This window comes from Peromyscus eremicus, chromosome 5, assembly GCF_949786415.1.
Source record: "Peromyscus eremicus chromosome 5, PerEre_H2_v1, whole genome shotgun sequence".
Classification (NCBI taxonomy): domain Eukaryota; kingdom Metazoa; phylum Chordata; class Mammalia; order Rodentia; family Cricetidae; genus Peromyscus; species Peromyscus eremicus.
In genome coordinates, this window is record NC_081420.1 from 41,148,465 (window position 1) to 41,172,063 (window position 23,599).

Consider the following 23,599-nt stretch of genomic DNA (forward strand, 5'->3'; position numbering starts at 1 on the left):
CTGTATTTTTATCTTTTCATTCAATACATATTTGACATTCATAATTTTTTAAAAAACTAGTCTTTACTCATTTTAATTTTTTATGTATATAAGTATTTTTCTTGCTTGTATGTCTGTGCATCACATGTGTTCCATGCCCTCAGAGACCAGAAGAGGGCATCAAATTCCTTGGAACTGGAGTTACAGATGGCTGCAGAGAATAAAACCAGGAAGAGTGGTCTGTGCTCTCAATGGTAGCTCAACTCAACATGTGTAATTCACAAAAGCAACAAAGCAAATCCTTACTCCTTTCCATCTCCCACTTTAGGCAGCTAGACTTCCTTCTCCTTTGAGCTGGACTGTTGTCATGTGAATGTGACCGATGGTCACTTCCGGTTTAGTGGAGGACATGATGTAGTAAGTGTGCTTGTGCAGAGTGTACTGGCCTCCTGCATTCTGCCATACTCTTGAGAAGACTCTGCTCTGGACAGACTGTCTACCTATGAAAGACAAACCACATATGGAGCTGACCAGGGTCTAATACGGAACTTGGGTCTAAAACCAACAGAACCTGATCTAGATAGGTGACTCCAGGTAACTCATAGTTATGTGAGAAGAAATCACAGTTGTTTGAAGTCACTGGCCATTTAGAATGTTTGGTGGCTATTGTGATAACTGGGTGATGAAAATTTATTTTCAATATCAACTTACTAATTAAGATACCTCGTTTGGGCCAGGCGGTGGTGGCACACGCCTTTAATCCCAGTACTTGGGAGGCAGAGCCAGGTGGATCTCTGTGAGTTCGAGGCCAGCCTGGGCTACCAAGTGAGTTCCAGGAAAGGTGCAAAGCTACACAGAGAAACCCTGTCTCGAAAAACCAAAAAAAAAAAAAAAAAAAGAAAAAAAAAAAAGAAAGAAAAAAAAGATACCTCGTTTGTTCTTGTCCTATTTCACTCTTATGAGGTGGTATACTATACAAGCAAGTGGTCCATGATGTAAGTGGCTGGGCTGACTTTTAGCCTGCAGAGGAATGTTAACCTGAAGACCTTTTTAGGAATCCCAAAATACCAACAGCTTAAAACAGAAGACAAAAATGATACAAAATACACCATTGTCTTTCTACTCATAGTATTGTGACCACATTGATAAGATTTGTAAGTTCTGATTACATTCATTCATTGTTAGTTCCACATCAACTGCCCACCCCTTCCTTTTAAAGACATGGACTCACTACGAAACCCTGCCTGGCCTGAGACTCTCTGTGTAGACCAGTCTGGCCTCTAATGCTTAAGAGATCTATCTGCCTCTGCTTTCTGAGTGCTAATATAAAAGTGTACACCACTATGCCAGGGCTCATCTAATCCAGTCATTTCTCAAAGATATTTCCTGGATATTGTGAGTAGCTCAGTAATAGACACAGAGATGAAGGCACCTCTGTGGTATGTTGACTTGGAATCCTTCAGATATGTACCCAAGAGTAAGATAGCTCATTCATGGTAGTTCTCTTTTCAGATTCTTGAGGAGCTTCCATATTCATTTTTATGGTAGCTACATCAGTTTATATTCCCACCAGCTGTGAATAAGGATTCCTCTTTCTCCACAGCCTTGCCAGAATCTGTTCTCTTGACAATAGTCACTCTGACTAGGGAGAGATGGAATCTTTTTAAAAAAGTAATTCTTTGAAATTTTCAGTGAGATGAAATCTTAAGTCAGTTTTGAAATTCACATTCCCTCAATGGCTAAGGATATTGAGCTTTTAAAAAGTATTTACTGTTATTTTGATTTCTTCTATTCTGTCTATTCGGCTCATTAACCCATATTTGATAGCATGATTTTTTTGGATGATTCATTTTCCTAGTTCTTTATTATCTTTGATATTAATCTCCCATCTGATGTATAGTTTACAAAGATTTTTTTCCCCATTCTGTGGATGTCTCTTTACTCTATGGTTTCCTTTGATATAAAGAAGTTTCTTAATTTCATGTAATTCCATTTTATAGTTCTTGATTGATATTTCTTGTGCTGTTGGAGTCCCATTCAAAAAAGTTATTGCCTATGTCAATATCTTAAAGTGATTTATCCTAGCAGTTTTAAAATTTCACATATTATATTAACATTTTTGCCCTTTACATTGATTTTTATGTTTTTTTTGTCTTTTTTATTTAAAAAATTTATTCATTTTACATACCAACCACAGATCCCCCTCTCATCCCTCCTCCCACTCCCCCCCAGCCTTCCTCCTCCCAACCCACCCCTATCCCCTCCTTCCAAAGGGTAAGGCCTCCCATGGAGAGTCAGCAAAGTCTGGTACATTCAGTTGAGACAGGACCAAGTCTCCTGCGTCAAGAGTGAACAAGGCATCCGACCATAGGTAATGGGCTCCAGAAAGCCAGCTCATGCATCAGGGATAGATCCTGATCCCACTGCCAGAGGTCCCCCAAACAGCCCAAGTTACACTAGCTTTTCCCCTTCCCCCATAATGGCTCTCTCTATCTAGATACCTCTGTCATTGCTCTCCTACTCCATCCCTCCTCCATCTTGACCATCCCATTTCCTCATGTTCTCATTCCCCTATCCTCTCCCCTTTACCACCCACCCCACTCCCTGTTTAAATACTGACGACAGCCTATGTTGGAGAGGATGTGGAATTAGGGGGAAACTCCTTCACTGCTGGTGGGAGTGCAAACTTGTACAGCCACTTTGGAAATCAGTATGGAGATTTCTCAGAAAATTGGGAATCTACCTCAAGACCCAGCGATACCATTCTTGGGCATATACCCAAAGGATGCTCAATCATATCATGAGGACACTTGCTCAACTATGTTCATAACAGCATTATTTATAAAAGCCAGAACCTGGAAACAACCTAGATGTCCCTCAACCAAAGAATAGATAAAGAAAATGTGGTACATATACACAATGGAGTACTACTCAGCTGTAAAAAAAACAATGGCATCATGAAATTTACAGGCAAATGGATGGAACTAGAAAATATCATCCCGAATGAGGTAACCCAGACTCAGAGAGACAAACATGGTAAATACTCACTCATAATGGATACTAGATGTAAAGCAAAGGATAATCAGACTACAACCCACAGCTCCAGAGAAGCTAGGAAACAAGGAAGATCCTAAGAGGGATGCATGGATCACCGAGGGAAGGGGAAACAGATGAGATCTCTGTGAGTAAACTGGGAATGAGTGGGGGGGCAATAGAGGGAGAGGGTATGGGGGGATGAGAGCATGAGGGAACAGGATGGTTGAGCTGGGGGCAGGGGACAGAGTGGGAGAGCAATGAAAGAGATATCTTGATAGAGAAAGACATTATAGGGTAAGGAAAAAAACCTAGTTCTAGGGATATTCCCAGGAACCCACAAGGATGACCCCAGATTAGACTACTAGCAATAGTGGAGAAAGTGTGTAAACTGGCCCACCCTGGTAATCATATTGGTGAATAACCTGTTATTATAGAGCCTTAATCCAGTAACTGATGGAAGCAGATGCAGAGATCCACGGCCAAGCACCAGGCTGAGCTCTGGGAGTCCAGTCAAAGAGCGGGAAGAGGGATTATATGAGCAAGGTGGGGGGGTCAAGATCATGGTGGGGAAATCTACAGAGACAACTAAACAAAGCTCGTAGTAAAAACTCATGAACTTTAGACTGACAGCTGTGGAGCCTGCATGGGACCAGACTAGACCCTCTGCATGTGGGAGACAGTTCTATAGTTTGGTCTGATTGAGGCGCCCCTGGCACTGGGATCAGGATCTATCCCTGGTGCATGAGCTGGCTTTCTGGAGCCCATTATCTACGGTTGGAAGCCTTGCTCACTCTTGATACAGGGAGGAGGGGCTTGGTCCTGCCTCAGCTGAATGTATCAGGCTTGGCTGAGTCCCCTTAGGAGGCCTTACCCTTTTGGAGGAGGGGTTGGGAGGGTCAGGGGGAAACTGGGGAGGTGGGTAGAAGGAGGAGGAATGAGAGGAGAATCTGTGGTTGGTATGTAAGATGAATAATTTTTTAAATAAATAAAAAATGTTAAAAGAAGTATCTGTGTAATTATTTTATAATAAAACATGTTTGATGTTGCTAATTAAAAAATTGAAGTGTAATTATAAGATTTTCTTTCTTTTCCCTCCCTCTATGTATCCCTATCTTTCTTCTCTTTTCTTCTCCCTTCCTTCCTTCCTTCCTCCCTCCCTCCCTTCCTTCCTTCCTTCCTTCCTTCCTTCCTTCCTTCCTTCCTTCCTTCCTTCTTTCCTTCCTCCCTCTCTCTCTCTTTCTTTCTGTTTGTCTGTGTGTATACACATTATATTCATAAAAATATAGTCCATATAATGGTGCTTGTTTGTAGATATGATTTCATGACTAACCACTTGATACTGGATAACTGACTGGGAAGTTCTTCCACAGGGAAGACGATCTCTCCCATTCTCAGCAGCCACTACTTGCCTGAAATTAATTTTTTAGGAGGAGTTGAGGGGCATCATAAAAATACATTGTATGATAGATAATAGATCTAGTTTCATTCTACTGTACATGGAAATCCAGTTTTCCCAGCACTATTTATTAAAGAGAGACTGCCTTTTCTCCGGTGCATGCTTTTGATAGCTTGGTCAAAAATTAGGTCATTATAACTGTGTGCATTTATTTCTGGGTTTTTGTGGGAGCCCACAGAGGTTTCCTAGTGAGATCTGAACTTGTTTTACTAGCAGAACCGCATAAGAGAATGATTGGACCACGGGCCTGGGTACCAGGTGTCTGGAAGGGTCTGCATTTGGTTATATCTAGCAAGGGGGAGGTCTTTTGCCTTGCCCCTTGGCATTGTTATAAATAACCCTTTTGAATAAAGTGTTGGGCTAGTGGATAAGGATCTAGACCATCCTGAGGCTATTCTGGGTTTCTATCTATTTCTCTCCCCTCTATATTTCTATCTAAATCTCTTATCCCTCACTCCTCAAGAGTACCCAGGTAAAGGTGAGGGCTGGTCCTGCACAGGTTTTCTAATCTCTTCTTCTGGTTCACATGTATGTCTTTGTGCTAGTAGCATGCTGTTTATATTACTGTGGCTTTAAAATATAGTTTGAGATTATTATGAAAAGCATGGCTCTTTATGATAAAAATTGATGCTGTTTGTGCTTCCATATAAATTTTACAGTTTTTTTTTCCTGATCCTTTGAAGAATCATTGGGATTTTGATGGGAAATGCATTCAATCTGTAGGTTGCTTTTCACAATATTAATTCTGCCTATACATAGAAATGGGAGGTTTTTCAATCTTTCTACTGATGTTTTCAACTCCTTTCTTCGGCGTGTCGAAGTTTTCATTGTTGAGGTCTTTCACCTCGGCTACATTTATTCCTAAATACTTTAGTATGTCTCAAGCTATTGTGACATTTCTCTTGATATCTTTCTTGGTGAAAGATTATCTATATTGGCATATAGAAAAGCTACAGATTTTCTGTATGTTGATTTTGAAACCTGTTACTTTGCTGAAAATGTTTATCACATTTGAGTTTCCTGGTGAAGTGTTCAGGGTCTTTAAAAGTATAGGATCATGTCATCAAGAAGTAGGGATAATTTGACTTCCCCCTTTCCAGTTTGTAGGGTTTTATTTCTTTAAATTGTTTTCTTCCTCTAGATCAGATTTTGAACACTTTATTGAATAAGAGAAGAGAGAAGAGGCACCATTGTTTCAATCTAGATTAGAGGAAATGCTTTGATGTTTTCCCCATTTAGAATAATGTTGGCTGTATGTTTGTCAGGTGTAGGTTTTGTTATGTTGAGATGTGTTCTATTCCTAGATTCTTCACGGTTTTTATTAGGAAGGGTTGGTTACTAATGGCTGTTGGTTTATTCCCCAAATTGAGACTATCATGCAGTTTCTGCCCTTCAGTCTGTTAGCTGGCTGAATTAAATTTCTTGATTGCTTGTTTTGAACCACCTTTCGTGTTTGAGATGAAAAAGTATATGATCTTGTTCATGTGTTTTTAAATTTGATTTGCAAAACTTTTATTGGGATTTTTTGTATCTGTGGTTATGAGGAAGATTGGTTTATTTGATATTGGGATCATCTGTCTTCATAGGATGGGGTTGGCAGTGTTTTCCCTTTCTGGTTTGTGGACAGTTTGAGAAGCACTGGCGTTGCTTTCTCAATGGTAGAATTCCATAATGAATCCATCTGCTGGACTTTTCTTTGTCGGGAGGCCTCTTATAATTGCTTCAATCTCATTGATTGCTGGTCAGGAAGCTCCCAGCATCCACCTGTCTCTGTCTCCAGTGCTGGGGTTACAGCTCTGTGATCACACCTGGCCTTTTATTTGGGCTTATCCTAACTCAGTTCCTCTTATTTGTGTATCCATTTTATATACTAAGCCATCTCCTCAGCCCATGTCTTTTCATTTTACATTTTTTGTTATTACAAACATTAAAAATTTATGGAATTATGTTTAGAATTTTCTTTGGTTCTTTTAGAACCATGATAAAAAGATTGGTATACTTCTTAAAACACCCCCACCACCAATGGTGTGTGTTTGATATGTTTTCTAAATCTGGGTGACTGCGAATAGAGTTGCACAGCTTTGTATGAGAACAATAGCTTACAGAGTGTTTTGGATACATATTCTCTCCTCCCAAAGCACTGTGGAGGTGTCTTTGCTGTGCTTTGAAATTTAGTGTTGAGACTGAAATCTGAAGTCAAATGGATTGTGCCTACAGTATACCTGCTTTTTTTTTTCTTTTCTCCCTCATCTTTTGAAGAGAACATCTGCGAGATATTTTACATGATCCTTGTGAAATAAAAGAAAAGCAGGACATTGAGGAAGAAGTTTGTTTTCTACTTTGACCTCAGTAGGAATCTTGATTGAAGACCAGGACTTTATTGTTATTGTTGAGTCACAGCTTCCTCTCTGCTGTCTTTTCTCTTTCTGGGCTTCATATTCAACACTCAGGACCATCTGGCTTGTCTTTCATCTCAAGGGCTTAATTTGTCCTGAGAGGAGCAGTTTCCGAAGTCAGCTGGCTTGTTTGGTCATCCTGCTTTGGGTGCATTCCAGCTTGCTGGTCTGCATTGGTACTCCAGTTGTCCCTGTGGTAAGAGCAGCCTTCCCCCATCCTCCATCGCCGTTGTTACCATCTCCGGCCAATTATTGTCAAGACTTGGGATTTACTGTTTTATCCACTCACTTTCTTTCCTCTCGCCATTTTCAAAAGAGGACTTAAAATTTTCGTTTAGATATCTTTATTTTATGTGTAGGAATGTTTTACCTGTGTGTGTGTGTGTGTGTGTGTGTGTGTGTGTGTGTACACCACATGTGTGCCTGGTGCTTGAGGAGGTCAGAAGAAAATGTCACATTTTCTGGAACTGGAGTTACAGATGGTTGTGAAGCACCATGTGACTGCTGAGAACTGAATCCAGAGCCTTTGCAAGAGAAGCAGTGCTCTTAACCACTTAGCCATTGCTCCAGCACTCCTGAAGCACTTTTTTTCACCCAAGCATTTCATGTATTCAGATGTGCCTCCTTGTTACTCAACTTTTCAAAGGGACTTGAGAGGTATTCAATTTGAAAGTGCTTGGGTTAATTTGGGTTAGTGTTTAATCTACTTAATTTGGGGGAGAAGTGATGAGGGAAAATGTATAATTTCTAAAGTTTGATTTCTTAGAGTTAGTTTTAGTTTTCCAGGAGACAGAAGAACCTCATCCAGAGATGGTTACATGACAAGGGCTTCCACTCTGCCCAGGTCCCCTATCCATGAGCAAACATGTCACCTCCTGCTATAATGGACAGATGGCTCTTGTCATGACCTGTTAGGTCAGTGTACTTCACATTTCTTATTGCATTGCTTGAGCCAAGTTCCACCCCAAAGAGACAATTACGACATGCTACCTGTGGTGCTCTGGGCCAGGTACTACAGTGCTTCATGGCTAGAAAAGCACCTCTGAGCCTTGTGCTCAGAAAGAACCTGACCTGGTTTGATACTCGGCTGCTCTACCTAGCTTATGAGTCATCTATTTGCATGAAAGGGTTAAGGAAATGTGTATCAAGAAGGTACCTGGAAACTAAGCCTATACTGGATTCTGTCTTCTGCCACCTCCCAAGGATTGTGGCCACTCATTCTCCCAGTCCGACTTTTTCCTCTGCAGGTACTGTGTCCTCCAACTGAGTAGTGACCAGGTGGTATAACTATGAGAAGGTTCTGATGCTGCCCCCTGGCCCTTGTGAGAAACCAGGTACAAAAGAGGTAAGACTTTGGGTCTGGCATGGTGGCAGTTGTCTTTTGGTTGGCGGTGCTAGCATCTGGCAGGCAGGGACAGCCAATTCCATCTAACCCAGCACTTATCAGTGTACGAGTGTGACGACCCTTGGGAGTCAGTTGTTTACTGTAGGCTGGGATAGCAAATCTTGAGCAAGGGAAGTACCTGGTTGGATTGAAATTTTGAGAGTACTGGGGACTCTACAGGAAACTTTTGGCTTGACTGTCTCAGGTTATGACCCACAGAGGTGATGAGCCTGCACTTGCCCTGCACAAACCTTCTGTCTGAGGAAGCATGTGGTCTGGTAGCTCTGCTTTGGGGAGTCATCTGAACATCATTCCAGCCTTCCTGAGTCTGACTTTAATTTCTCTGTTCTGAGCAGCTCAAAGCAACTTCCACTGATGAGCTGTTTAATAACTGGAATTTTTGTGGTTTCACCCATGAGTTCAATGCCATTTTTATTGTATGTAAAAATGGCATTGCATAACATAGAGATGAACAGAATATCTATGCTGGCAATTTAAGATTTAAAATTGGTTAAAATGTTAGATGATGAATTAAAATCACCATGTCAAAGAGGAGACTGCCGAAGAAAATGAAAAGGAAAGAGCTGTACATTGTAGCATCTGTCTTAGAGTTTCTATTCTTGTGGTAAAAAGCAGCTCAAATAGGAAAAGTGTTTACTCTAGCTTACAATCCCACATCACAGTCCATCACTGAGGGAAGTCTGGGTAGGAACTCTAATAGAGCAGGAAGGCACAAGCTGATACACATGCCATGGAGAAGTATTGCTTACTGGCTTGCTTCCCATGGCCTCCTTAACTTGCTTTCTTAGAGCTTTAAGGCAGTGGTGGTTCTCAACCTGTAGGTCACAATCCCTTTGCATATCAGATATCTTGTGTCTTAGTTAGGGTTTCTATTGTTGTGAAGAGACACTGTGATCACAGCAACTTTTAAACAGGAAAAACATTTAATTGGGATAGCTTATATTTTCAGAGGTTTAGTCCATTATTATAATGGTGTGACATGGTGTGCAGGCAGACATGATGCTGGAGAAGAACCTGAGAGCCCTACATCTTGACTCACATGCAACAGGAAGTGGTCTGAGACACTGGGTGTGGTTTGAGCATGTATGAGACCTCAAAGCCTGCCTCTACAGTGACATACTTCCTCTAACAAGGTCATATCTACTCCAATAAAACCACACCTCCTAATAGTACCACTCCTTATGAACTTATGGGAGCAATTACATTCAAACTGCTACATCCTGTATATCAGATATTTACACTACAATTTAAACTAGTAGCAAAATTACAATTATGAAGTAGGAATGAATAATTTTATGGTTGGGGGGGTCACCACAACATGAGGAACTGTATTAAAGGGTTGCAGCATTAGGAAGGTTGAAAACCACTGCTAAGGAACATTAGCTCAGGGGTGACACTAACCACAGTGAGCTGGGCCCTCCCGTATCAATCATCAACCAAGGAAAAAGCCTTACAGATTTGTCTGCAGGCTTGTCTGGTGGGGCATTTTCTCAGTTGTTTTCTTCTCCCCGATGACTCTAACTTGTAGCAAGTTGACATAAAACTAGCCAGCACAATTGATCCCCTTTAACTTGACACACAAACATATCACCTTTCAACTATAAACTTTCCTTTTTTATTTATTCCCAAGATGGTATGTTACTATTAATATCACAGTATAAAACATCCTAACTTTTAAAAGTCCCAGTCTTAAAATTTTACAAACTTTAAAAGTCCCATCTCTTTAATTATCCAAAGTCTCTCCAAAATATCCAAAGTCTCTTAACTATGGGTCCACATAACAAAAACAAAACAAAACAAAACAAACGAACAAAAACCAAGTTAAATACTTTCTTATTCCAAGAGGGAAAAACCAGAAAATAGTTATAATCAACTCAAAGCAAAACCAAGTTCAACAGCATAAAAAGTTCAGTGCTTGACATCTGGAGCCCACTCATGACCCTTCTAGGCTCCAAAGGGCCTGAGTAGTTGTTTCTTATCAAGCCTGCCATCTGAAGCACACACAGCTTGTCTTATATGTTCAGGATGTCTCTATACATTGGCTGCTGCTGTCCTTGGTAGTTGTCCCATGGTATTGGCATCTCCTGGTGCAACTTGGCTGCATTTTAATCAATAGCCTGTCTGGGTTTTCTTCAGGGACTCAGACTCCGTAACATGGTGCCATGTCTTAACTTTTCCCTATGATTTCTTCAGTTTTGGGCATCCTATTGCAACTGTGGCTGTATCTCTAACAATATCTTCTCCCAGTCTCTTTTCATGGATTCCAGCCCTGCCACACAGTGCTAAGCCTCAACTGATCTCTATCACTCCTTCCTGTCTTCAAAACAAGCACCACTTGGGTAACTCTTATACAATCAAGTGCAGCAGCCAGCATGGGATGCAGCCTTGGTCCTCTCTGGATTGTAGTTTCAATGTGCTGACCTTGAGGAAATACTTCCAGATTTATGATCCTCAATGATGCTGTTCTCTTCTTAATCAGAGATAATTTCTCAGCTTCAGCTCACCAGCATCAATTGTTCCAGTCAAGCAAATGTTTTACTTCAGTGGTGCTGGTCTCTTGCTTATTACAGCCAACTCTTCAGATGATCAAACATCACAGATACTTAATTAAAAATATTGAAAGGCCTGATAGAGTCTTGTCTTTGTCATTGTTCTATTGCTGTGAAGAGAAACCATGACCAAGACCTAGGCAACTCTTTTTTTTTTTTTTTTTTTTTTTTGAGACAGGGTTTCTCGTGTAGTTTTGGTGCCTGTCCTGGATCTCGCTCTGTAGACCAGACTGGCCTTGAACTCACAGAGATCCACCTGGCTCTGCCTCCCGAGTGCTGGGATTAAAGGCATGTGCCACCACTGCCTGGCTAGGCAACTCTTATAAAAGAAGGCATTTAATTGGGGAGTGGCTTACAGTTCAGAGGGTTAGTCCGTTATTATCATAGTGAGGAGCATGGTAGCATGCTGGCAGGCATGGTGCTGGAGAAATAGTGGAGAGCTACATCCTGATTCACAGGCAGCAGCCATGGGAAGGGGGGATATGGGCTTCTAAATCCTCAAAGCCTACCCCACCAACATACCTCCTCCACCAAGGAAACACCTACTCCAACAAGATCACACCTCCTAATCCTTCCAAATAGTTCATCTAGCCAGCTAATATATGAGCCTAGAAGGGCTCATTTAAACCACTACAAGTCTTTAAGAGACTTTCAGACCTTCCTCTGAATTGCCACAAGCCATGTCTCCATCGTCTACATTTTCTCAACACCTTTATTTTCCAAGCTCCCAGCATTTGTCTTTTAAGTTTTCACTATAGCTCATTAAGCTCTGACTGCTCAATAGCTTTTCTAGCCCAAAGTTCTTCCATAATCTTCTCAAAAGCCCATAGTCAGGTCTGTCAAAGCAATACTCCATGAGCTGATACCAATTTTTGTCTTAGTAGGGTTTCTATTGTTATGATAAAACACCATAACCAAAATCAAGCTGGGAAGAAAAGGGTTTATTTCACCTTACAGATTATAGTCCATCATTTAGGGAAGTCAAAGGCAGGAATTCAAGGCAGGATCCTGGAGGCAGGAGCTGATGCAGAGGCCATGGAGGAGTGCTGCTTACTGACTTGCTTCCCATAGCTTGCTCTGCCTGCTTTCTTATGCCACCCAGGACCACTTGCTCAGGAATGGCACTGCCCACAATGAGCTGGGCCCCCCACATCAATCATCTGTCAATGAAATGCTCTACAGACTTTCCTACAGCAAATCTGATGTGGGCATTTTCTAGACTGAGATTCCTTCTTCCCAAATGATTCTAGCTTGTGTTGACATAAAACTAGCCAGCACAGCATCTTTAATGAAACTCTTAAAAACATGTTTCATGTAGCCCAGGCTGACTTCAAACTCAACATGTAGATAAGGCTAGTCTTTAATTACTGATGCTCTCTCCAACGGATTAGACTATAGGCATGTACTACCACACACATCTCTATTTTGCATTTTAATTACTTTACTTAGTACTGGCCCTGACGGTTGTGTAGACGGTTCCGGTACAGGTGTTGGCACATCCTTGCGTGGCAGCTCTCACCTTAGGAAGCTGAAGCTGCAGATGGCACAGCACCCTTTGTTTGGGTGTGTGCCATTCAGACTGCCCTGCCCTGTTCTCTCACTCTCATCCTTTGTCACATAAATCCTAGGTGTCTGCACAGTTCAGCTGGGGAAGAAAATGGCTCTTGTGATAGCCTGGCAGGTGAGAACTGGAGAACACACTGTTGTCATCCTCTTTCATCACATACCATAGTCCCTTGGGATTTGTGGGGGATGGTTCCAGAGCCCCTTTGAATACCAAAATTTATAGATGCTCGAGTCTCTTATATAAAATAGAAGGGCATTTACGTATGACCGATACACATCTTCCAGATACTTTTAAATACCCCTGGACTACTTATAATGCCAAACACAATAGGAGTGTCACGTCATCAGGCAATGTGCTGTATTGTTTAAGGAATAATGACAAGAAAAAGTCTATATGTCTGTCAAAACACAGTCAAAAGAATGACACATGGTGAATGATGTCTTGGGGAACTTCGAGGGAGGCTCCAGGAAAAAAGGCAGAGGGCCTTTTACCTCGTGTTCATTTTCTTCTCTGGATTGTTCTTGGATGTGATTTCATGCCTCCCGTGTTAAACATTTACATTCAATTTATAAGACATGTTTATTCTTGTTGGATGTTGGAAGATAGCTATAGAACCCAATCTGTTGAAAGGATATGCTGAACGCTATCCTTATTGTACCCTGAATCTGGATATGGCCTTTTTTTGCTTTCCCAGATATAAGCTATACTGCGTGTCAGACAATTATATTTAAATTGGTATGTCCTGAGAAAGTTCTGGGAAGGGGCTGCTCTGTTAATATTTAGTAGGTGCTTACTGGCGTTTATTTACATGTTTTTCTGATCATGTTTTTCCTAACTCAAACCACCTTCCTTGGATCATTGCTTTCTTTGTTTCATTCATGTAAAAAAAATACACTGAAACTAAGAAAAATTGTCTGCAGCATTAGACTGTCATCGGTCCTGTTCTAAGGTCTCACAGACACAGATCTGCAGAGGTCCACGAAAGCCGACACACGTCCGTTACAAATGCCGTCAGCACAGCTGGCCTGCAGCTTCCATCTGCAGTGGGTTGGTTCTGTGGGTATGGAACCTGCAGGTATGGGTGATTGCCTGTAATCATGATCTGATCGTCTAACACATGGAAACCCCTCTCACAACGCCCATGTTTGATAGGGTCAGTGACTATCGGTGTCTTCCCCTTTTCCTCTTGTCTGTGAGTCTCTCATTATTTATGATGGCTGTCTTTGTTATTTTCTTCACTGAAAAAACCCTTACAGGATCCTTCTGTTCTTCAGAAGTGTGTGTGTGTGGGGGGGGGGCGGATTTTCTGTCCCCTGCTGTCCCCCCATGAAGCACAGAAGTAGCTCTCAAGAGCCCAGCAGTCTGCTCTGCCTAGCCTCAGCATGCTTATAGACAGCTTCCAGGCTGGAAACACTCTCCATGCTCCTAACTTCCAGGAGAAGCCAGCACATGACTGCTCCTTCTGCACACCAGGCGCTGTCTTGACTCTCAACTGCCATCTTTGCCTTTTCTGACAGGAGGTGAGATGAGGCTGGGAAGGTGAGGAGGAGAAACCTTTGCATCTGCCTACAAGGGAAATGACAGTGGATGTCCCTTGCAAAGGGAAATTTGCACCTGTTTGGAGTTGGCTTCCCATTAAGAGCACAGAGAACAAAAGCAAAGGCCAGCACATCCGGAATGAGTACTGCCCCAATTACTTACCAAAGACATCTGCGAAGCTGTCAGCCATTCAGGAGGGATGTGAAAATGAGCCCCAGCTGAGTCTCCCAGCAAAATGATTCCCCTGGGCTGTGAACCTAGGAAGCACAATTTATTTACATTATTTATGTACTCAAGCAGTGGGCAGCCTCCAGAATGAGTAGCTATTCGAGCAGATAGCCTGGTGTGCATTGAATGCACAGTACATCCTAACAGTGATACATTGCCACTTTTCGTGTGTTGGAGAGTGTGAGGGGAGCATTTAGGAGCTGAATGAAATTTCTCAGCCGCTGAACTGCTAGCTAAGCTGCACAAACACAGGTGTGCTTCCTGGCTCAGCGTAAAAGCAACGGCTGTACAACATCCAGAATGAATGATGGATGAACACAAGAATTAGACTTGATCTGAGTTCAGAAATATATCCTAAATTTTGGTTCTGGAAATGGCTTTCTTAGAGAATACACTGATTCTCTTTAAGAGTTAATGACCTCATGGAGCAATTTTGATAGTTTAAAGATGTGATGGTCTCTTAAAGTCCTTAAATCCACATACACAAAGGCACTGGATGGACAATTCTGGCTGATTAACAGAGAGAAGGAGATAGAAAGGTCTCTGTGCAGCCTGCATGTCTGGATGTAAGAGTCACTTAATCAGATTCAGAGACACATCTACACAAATCACTTACTGGTGGGTATACCCTCTATCCTCTTAAGGGCCTAGAAAAATCAAATGATCCCTCTAGAGTCAGAGACGTCTCCTTCCTCCATCCCCAAGCCCTTGGAGTGAGCCAGAGGATGGCCCATCTTTATTGTAGTGGTTCCCTAGCCTTGGCTTCTCTGGAAGCTGCTGCTGGGCCACAAGAATGGAAAATAAGAGGGTCTAGGGCATCTAAGAGGGCAGTGTGGTGGGATGTGGAGATTCAGGGGTTTTCCTTCCTCTGTTCACTAGCCCAGAAGGTTTAGAATTTCGTCTACATCTGCAGTTGTTGCTGTTATTATTTTATTACAGTTCTGGAACTGAACATTGGGCCTCATGCATACTAAACTAGTGTTTTAGCATGGAGCTGCTCCCCAAACTCCAGAGTTACTCATAGTCTTCTCTCCTCTTTTTCTTCTTGTAGTACTGAGGATCGAACTTAGGACCCAGCACATGCTAAGCAAATACTCTACCACTATGCTATATCTCTAACCATCTTTTTACATCTTATTTTGAGACAGGATCTCATTAACTTGCTCAGGCCAGCCTGAAATCACCCTGAAGCCAAAACAGGACTTGAACATTCAATCTCTTGCCTCAACATATGAGTGTATGAGATTACAGGCCTGTGCCACCAGGCTTGGTTATAAACTTATTTGTTCTTTCTGTCACTCAACAAATATTTCTAATTTGCATAACTTTTCAATGGACCTTTCAATTTCCAGTCCTTCCTTTTTCCCCTCTGAGAACTTACAAAGGTTCTTTAGGTTGACCTTTTCAAGTATAAAAGGTCGCCTTTGGGATAATTAGAGTGGTTATCTAGGAACAGCTGTTGAATGAGTGCATGACTAAAACCATCTTCTGGGGAGCAGAGAAGCACTGAGTAACAACACAGGGACAGTGCCTTAGTTTGGTTTACCCCTGGAGTCGGTGTTCAGCACTGGTGGCTCACATGCCCAGGCGTTTGTGCTTTTAGAGTAGGAAGCTTTTGCTTAGTTATTTCTGGAAGCATCTGCAGGCTGAAGCTTGGCTTCTCTCTTAAGTCATTCAGATATTCACCATTAGAGACTGTCTCCTCAGTATAGTGTGGCTAAGCTTAATGTATGTTGAAAAGGACATGCAAATGGTTAGATATTACTTCCTATGTCGTTATTTGGAAAACTCCCAGCTTCTGATTACTTTGTTATTTGCCCTGCAGTCTTCCCTGATGTTATCATTAAGGTTTCTAGTCCCCAAGTGAAAGAGCCAATTAAACAAATTACATTCTGCATCTTCTAGATCTGCCTCTTCTTCTATTCCTGTCTTTTTCTGATCAGTTTTGAAAACCCATCTAAATGGGCCCTGTAAAGTAACTGCTAACCTCAGGCTCTGCCTCACAAAGATGATTTTTTTTTCTCTTTAATTTGACTCAACTAGAAAAGAAGTATCTACTGTAGTAAGATGCTGACTTTTAGTTCATACCTTCACAGAATTTCTTCTCATATGGAATGCCATCTTTTGGATCAATACCCTTTAAAAGAGAAATGAAGAGATTAGCAGTGTGATTTTAAATTTATGAGACACATACACTAAATCTTTCCCAACTGAATTTAACATGCAAAGGCAAATCAATAGATAAAACCCTTTGAAGCCTTTTGGGCCCCCAATCCAACATATACTCCATGTAATGAGCTGGGTTTAAGAGGAATTGAGGATAGAACAGGAAGATAACAAGAAATGAGGGCCCATTCGTTCAGAGCAATCTGGGGCAACCATTTAGAAGAGGAGCAGGGACAGGAATGACTCTCCTTGGAGCACTGAGGGCTGACTGAGTCTTGGGGATGTAGGTCAAGGGTGTGTTCTATAGTCTCTGAGCTGGAGATCCAAGTGTCCAGACATCTCAGGAACACCAATTTTCATCCATTTCACCCTTTCAACCCACACTCAATCCAGGGGACATTGATGAAGCATGGAGACACTTGTGGTTGTCACAGTGGAATAGGGTACTCTTGATATATTGTGGACAGAAACATAGGAGGCTGCAGTATACCCTACAGCTCTAAGATGATATGTCTAACTCAAACGTCAACAACTCCAGGGTTAAGAAACCCAAGAAGGACAGTTGGTCTTGAGTGTGACTGAGTCATCACAGTTGAGCCTCCAAACTGAAGTGAGACACTTAGTGCAGCACCTGTCCCTTGGAAGAGACATTAGTTGTATTTTAAGACAAAAGTGCTTGGTAGACATAGATATGATGGAAACAGTAAGTTCTTGCTCCTGGTCTTGAAGGCTCCAATGTGCATGGAAACATGCTGGGAAGTCTTGAAGGAAGCAGAAGCATCCAGCTTTACTGGCCCTTGTGCCTCCTATAATTAACCGATGACAAGAGCCAACCCTCAACACACATACACCTATTCACATCACTGTCAACAATGGAGCCAGGCGACACTGTGCAGTAAGTAGTGGCCTTGATGGCTGCAGGCTCCTTGTTTTTGACTTTGTGATTCTGAGTCATTTTTCCTCTGCAGAAAGGGACAGGTGTGAAGACATGAAGATGCTGTGTCTTTCTAGTTAGTGATGATGAGCTCCAGGTTTTGCCACCTGAGCTCACAGTGGATTTCTTTTAGTCTGTGCTTGGCCTCTTCCTTACAGAGGTAGTATACCATGTTACAAACAGTGGGGACCATGGGACAAAGACAGCATCCCCACATACTAATCCTTTGTCCTGAGATAAGACAACCAAACTTGGATTTACAACAAAAAGAGCTACCTTGGGGTCCTTTACACCTTTGAGCTCTAGTACAGATTTTTTTATCCCATAAAGAGGTAGCATGATTGAGGGTAGAATGTTTGAGGTTGACACAGTAGTTATCTGTCATGCTGTTTATATACCAGAAGCCACAGGTCTGGATGCACACAATAGGGACTGCTAATGCAAGCCTGAGCCACTGGTGTCCTGGGGAAAGAAAAAGGACTAAGCAGAAAAATGAAGCAACAATTTCCTTCAAAGCCAGGAAGCTTTATCTTTAAGGCTCCTTGTTTGCACAGCTCCTGCCTGTGAAGGTGCTGGGAGGAGCTGGGAGCTCCAGAACCTTCTAGGTCATCTCTTCTGAAGTTTTGGGTCAAGACCGTCTTGGGTCTCACATATCAGATATCCTGCATATCATATATTTGCGGTATGATTCATAACAATAGTAAAAAAATTACAGTTATGAAGTAGCAATGAAATTACTTTATGGATGGGGGTCACCACAACATGAGGAACCATATTAAAGGGTTGCAGCATTAGAAAGGTTGAGAACCACTGTTCTCGGTAGAGCAGAGAGGCCATGCTGTCATTGATAAGATGTAAGTATTTCTATGCAAGCACTTCAGGCTTAGAAGAAAACAAAAAAAAAAAACAAACAAAAAAACAAAAAACAAAAAACAACCCCCCCCCCCAAAAAAAAGACAACAAAAGAAACTGACCTGACTTTGCAAGACTCTGATGACTTGTTAGGATTTCCTTCATGTTTCTAAGTGACTGTCTACTTTTATAATTGAGTTTGTGTTTGTAAGTTGGTTTCTTTGTTCTCCACAAGGATTACATCAAATCATGTAAATGTCAGATGACTGTAACACACGAAGCTGCAGCCATTGCTTCCCACAGGTTAAGTATTGGATTGGATTTCTGCTTTCTTCCCTTCTCTCTCCCTGAAAGCTATAAACCCATTGTGTCTAGAGAACTGGGGCAGCACAGTCAGAAGCTTTGGGGTGTGAGTGGTGCACACAGGGTAATTTCTATGCTACCTGACAAGGCTTATGAAGGAAAACAAAAATGGCTGTAACAAAATGGCAACATCACGTGGCTTTTCCCAACAGCTGTGTGGGTGCTGTAAGGGTGCTAGCATCAACTCCAATTCATCACACATCAAACAGAATAAAGGAATTAGACAGGGGCGACCTCAGCCTGGCTTAAACAGGCTGTTTCTGAGGTAGCCTCAGTTCTGACACCATTGATGGCCTTCCTATGTGCAAGCAGCAGGTGAAGAGTTCCCTGGGCTCTCACCTTCCCCAGTGTGGCCCAAGAAAATCCACACTGGGGAAGGCAGAAAGTAAGAGATGATGTTCAACTTTAACCATTGCTTACCCAAATGCCATTACAGTTGGAGTCCTGATGGACATCCCAGTTGTCCGGCCTACGAAGAAAACATCAGCATTAGTCTTTGGCATATATGGATGCTCAGTGAGTGTTAGTTCCGTGAATGGGTGTCATGGGAAATTACACCATAAGATAACAGTGTTCTTCGAGGAAGAGCACCCTATATGTGTTGTGACATACAAAAGCTGCCACTTAGTGAAGCGCAATCCTAATTAGTCTTAACAATTAAAACGCTGAGTCAAATATTAGGGTGAAAGCTGAAAGATCAGAGAAGCAGAGCAGCCAGCCACCAGAAACTTCTTTCCTCTACGAAATCTCAGACCAAATGGGTCAGCCTGTCTCTGCAAATCCTCAGACTGAATGGGGAATCATCCTGTCTCTAGGAATCCTCAGACTGAATGGGCCCATGGTCTTGTCTCCACCCACTTTATATTCCTATCTCCACCTCCCTAGTGCTGGGATGAAAGGTATGCACTACTACCACCTGGCTCTGTTTCTTTTTTAGACTGGTTCAATCTCATGCAGCTCAGGGTGGCCTTGAACTCCTGATCTTCTTGCTTCCTTTTCCCAATTGCTAGGATTAAAGGCGTATGCCACCACTGCCTGGCCTCTATAGTTAACTAGTGGCTAGCACCACCATCTGATCTCCAGGCAAGCTGTGTTTGTTAGAATGCAAACAAAATATCATACAACAATGTAGCCTGTGCATTCTTGATTTGGAGCATTTCTGGGAGCCTCAGCTTGAAGGCAGTCTTTCCAATGACTGAGGATTCCTGTGGTCTATGGAGTTGTGGAATGGTGTGCATAAGGAGTAAGTCTGCAGTCCATCTTCTTTAGCCAGGTGAAGCTGCAAACACTGCCTGTGAGCTGTGCATCCCCTGGTCAGCTTGTTGTTCCAGCATTGCAATTCTGTGACAGCAAAGGGTGGCACAGCCATGTCTTGAAGGCAGAGCTATGGTTGTTGTCCATCAGGTCATGACTCAAGCAGGGCATGGGGAGTCCATGTGTTTGGAGTTCATACCTTGCTCTAAGGGAACAGGACACAACTCCCAGGTCTACCTTACTGGAAGCACCCACTTGGGGGCTGTATCAATGTCTGCAGTCATTTTTGTGTAACTAGTTTCTCTCAATAGAATGCCATGCCATCAAAGGGGCAACTTTCTGTTTTGTTTAGTGCCTAACTCCACCCCAAGTGCTTTGCAAGTAGAAGGTTCTTGGGAAGCATTTTTGGATAAACAACTGTTCTCCCTGCAGCCAGGGATCCCCAGGTTGGGGAAAGCCATCGTGTCTCACGTCTCCAATCAAAGTTACCTTCTGCCTGGGTACACTGTCTTGTCACTGTCGTTACAGTCTCTGCCTCGCCAGTGGTAGCCCCGCAGTGTCTGAAATCAAAAAGCACACACAGAAGGGCTTAGTTCAGCTTTGACACGGCCCACAGTGAAGGCTAATCAGGGCTATCTAAGGAATGTTGACATCCATAGGTTTTCAGCTCAAATACTGAAGATCAGTAGGGAAATTAAGATTAATATAAGATAAGCTGTGTGAGGTAAAATGTAATATGACACCAAACCGAGACAACAGTGGGATGCATAAATGAATGTGTGTTGATGGGTGACATAGGGTGTGTGCCTATGTTTGAAGGTGTTAGGGTATGTGTATTTGTATGTATGTGCATGTGTGTACATATGCGTGTGTCCTTACATATATGCATATGTGTACATATGTGTATGTGTGTGTGTGTGTATGCATCCATGTATACTCCTAGAAACAGCAGGACAGTCCAGCTCCCCAGTTGTTTGGTTAGCGACTAGTCTTCTCAGGGTATAAAAGAATTCATCTATTTGGCCAGTGATGAAACTTTTCATTGGGTAATTCAAAAATAATGTATGTCAACTGCAAATCATTTGGATTTGTACGTTGCTGAAGAGCTTAAAACAATCAGGGATCAAAATTCTGTCCGACAATGTTCCTTCTTGCAGTCTCTCATCCTATGGGGGTTTGAGGACAGGCCCTTTGTTTGTTTCCCCAGAAACTTCTTTGGCATCTTAACAACTCTAAACCAAATTCTCTCTCACACACACACACTTGAAAAAGTAAGCCCAAGCAGATTTATGAATTTCCAAATAATTGACACCACCCTTGTGGTAACCATAGCCCACTGGGGAACTGCAGGTGGGAACGGGGAGAGGAGAAAACAGAACTGGGTCTATGGTTTGCTTTGATGGCTGGTGATTTTATGAAGTCAAAAAGCCCTTGAAATTGTGAACTGATGTATGTTCATCAAATGAAATTCAGTCATGTCTTATTAAAGGAATGAATTTTATAGATGAAATATAATAAAGAGTGAGCACATACTCATTCATGGCAATACTCACTGGGAAAACACTGTATTTGTCAGAATCCACATCTTTGAATGGCACGGCCTTCTTTATAGATCTAGGAAGGAAAACAAAGTGCCTGGTGAGATTAAAAAAAAGATGTTTGTGAAAATAAACATGTGCAGATACTGGTTGTTTATGTTTCAGACACTGATCTAAAAATAAAACCCAGAGTCTGCGTAGCTCATGGGAATGTCAGCCACACTTGGCCAATCGTTGCTCTCCATTCAAACAGTTTCTCTCTGTTTGTTGTGGGCCATCTGAGGAGGTAAAATAAATGAATTAGAGTTGTAGGAAACATGGGATATCAATGTTATGGTACTTAGGAAATACAGACTACATGTTGGATCTAGCCAATGAACCCCAGCTCTCCTGTGGTGGTTTGAACAGGAATGGCCCCCAGAGGCTCATGTATTTGAGTGCTTGGTCATTAGGGAGTGGCAGTACTTGATAGAGATTAGGAGGTGTGGCCTTGCTGGAGGAAGTGTTTCACTGGGGGGTGGGCTTTGGGGTTTCACATGCTCAAGACAGGCCCACTGTCTCTCTCTTCCTGCTGCCTATGCCCAGATGTAGAACTCTCAACTTTTCCAGCACCATGTCTGTCTACATGCCACCACTCTCCCCGCCATGTGACAATGAACTAATCCTCTGAATTGTAAGCCAGCCCCACTTAAATGATGTCCTTTATAAGAGTTGCCATGGTCATGGTGTCTTTTTACAGCAATAGAACAGTGACTAAGACAATTGTCTTTAACCCCTTTGTTAAGAAACACTTTTATTTAACCACTCACTGTAAGAATCTTGGGCATTTAATGGTCATTGGCTTGTAACTTACACTCTTCCTTATGAGACTGGGTAGCCAAGGACACAGGCATGATAGCTAGCATAAATCAGACCAAAGTTATGGATACTCTAAGAGGAAGGACACTCTGTGCCTTGCTACCAGACTCTCCCTGCTGCAAAATGGAGCCACTGCTTTCCCCTCCATTTGGGGGAAATCAGATACAGGACAGCAGAAGGTTGTAGTCATGGGGCAGGATGAGGCTGTGCCTCGAACCTAAAATTTAGCGTTAGTAACATGGGACTTTGTGGGATTTTGTAATGGTTTTTTGAATCAAAGGCATCCAAATGGAGCTCAAAACAAATAGGGTGGACATTTACAATCTATTTGTTCACCTAAAGAAGAAGGCTGGGAGTCTAGAGGGTCAGTGGGAGCAGAGGCTGATCTGTGACCACTGGAGAGTAACTTTACCTGTTTGAAAGGGGACAATAATAGTGCCTGCCTCAACGTACACAGGGGTCTTTGATGTGTAGAAAGCACCAGCTAATTTGTTCTGATGATGATTACTGAACCACAGGTTGGTTTAAAGGGCAAATGAGGTTACACTTACGTGTGCTTTGTAAGTCATAAGTTACCAAATACATTATGGTGTGGTACAAATTAAAATTGAATCACAGTGACTTTAAAAAGAGAATAAAACGTGCTGTTTTTGCTTTTATCATAAAGGAATAATTTTCTTTTTAAGTTGGGCCAAGAAAATCCATGGCCCAGATGCTCCTGAATTCAAAATTTCAAAGGTAGTTCAATTAAAGAGTTATCACTTGGATATCATTGGAAACTTCAATGGTGCCATTAAAGAAGAGAGAGGGGTCCCAAATCAGCTCAAATCAGGCATGATGAAATGATTGGCACCTGGGGAGCTGGCTGCACCTCAGCCTTGAAGCATCTTCTTTCATGTCTGACAGTCTCTTTTCCTCATAACCTGAGGCTCTCTGTGTCTAACCCTATCCCCAGAAAGGGATGAAGCTACTGGATCTGGGATTCAGACCAGCTGGCTGTGGGGCTGTTGTTGGCGATGAGCTAGGGAAAGTTTGTCACTCTTCAATTCTTTTTTTTTTTTTTTTTTCCCCGAGACAGGGTTTCTCTGTGTGGCTTTGCGCCTTTCCTGGATCTTGCTCTGTAGACCAGGCTGGCCTTGAACTCACAAAGATCCGCCTGCCTCTGCTTCCCGAGTGCTGGGATTAAAGGCGTGCACCACCACTACCTGGCTCAACTCTTAAGAGACTCTGAATGTGGGTCAGAATCACAGCTGCCTCCTCTTTTCTCCAGCTATCTTAATGGCAGCCTAGGGATTTTCAGCAAATGTAGTCCTCATGAAGCTCAAGAGATAATGAATGTTCAATATAGTACTTGAAGTTCGAGCCAGAGCAATAAGACAACATAAGGAGATTAAGGGGATACAAATTGGAAAGGAAGAAGTCAAGCTTTCTCTGTTTGCAGATGACATGATAGTATACTTGAGTGACCCCAAAGATTCA

At 42.3% G+C, this 23,599-nt stretch overlaps 1 protein-coding gene across 1 annotated transcript in view; it reads right to left on the bottom strand.

The window, feature by feature from the left end:
• Nucleotides 1-23,599, bottom strand: part of Aoah (acyloxyacyl hydrolase) — a 209,211-nt gene that overhangs the window by 94,381 nt on the left and 91,231 nt on the right. Inside the window, exons 7-11 of the mRNA XM_059262392.1 lie at nucleotides 21,278-21,338; nucleotides 20,214-20,284; nucleotides 18,891-18,939; nucleotides 16,244-16,292; nucleotides 14,090-14,184 (exon numbers count right to left, since the gene is read on the bottom strand). Of these exons, the coding sequence (XP_059118375.1) occupies nucleotides 14,090-14,184; nucleotides 16,244-16,292; nucleotides 18,891-18,939; nucleotides 20,214-20,284; nucleotides 21,278-21,338 (325 nt within the window). The remainder of the gene's footprint in view (nucleotides 1-14,089; nucleotides 14,185-16,243; nucleotides 16,293-18,890; nucleotides 18,940-20,213; nucleotides 20,285-21,277; nucleotides 21,339-23,599) is intronic.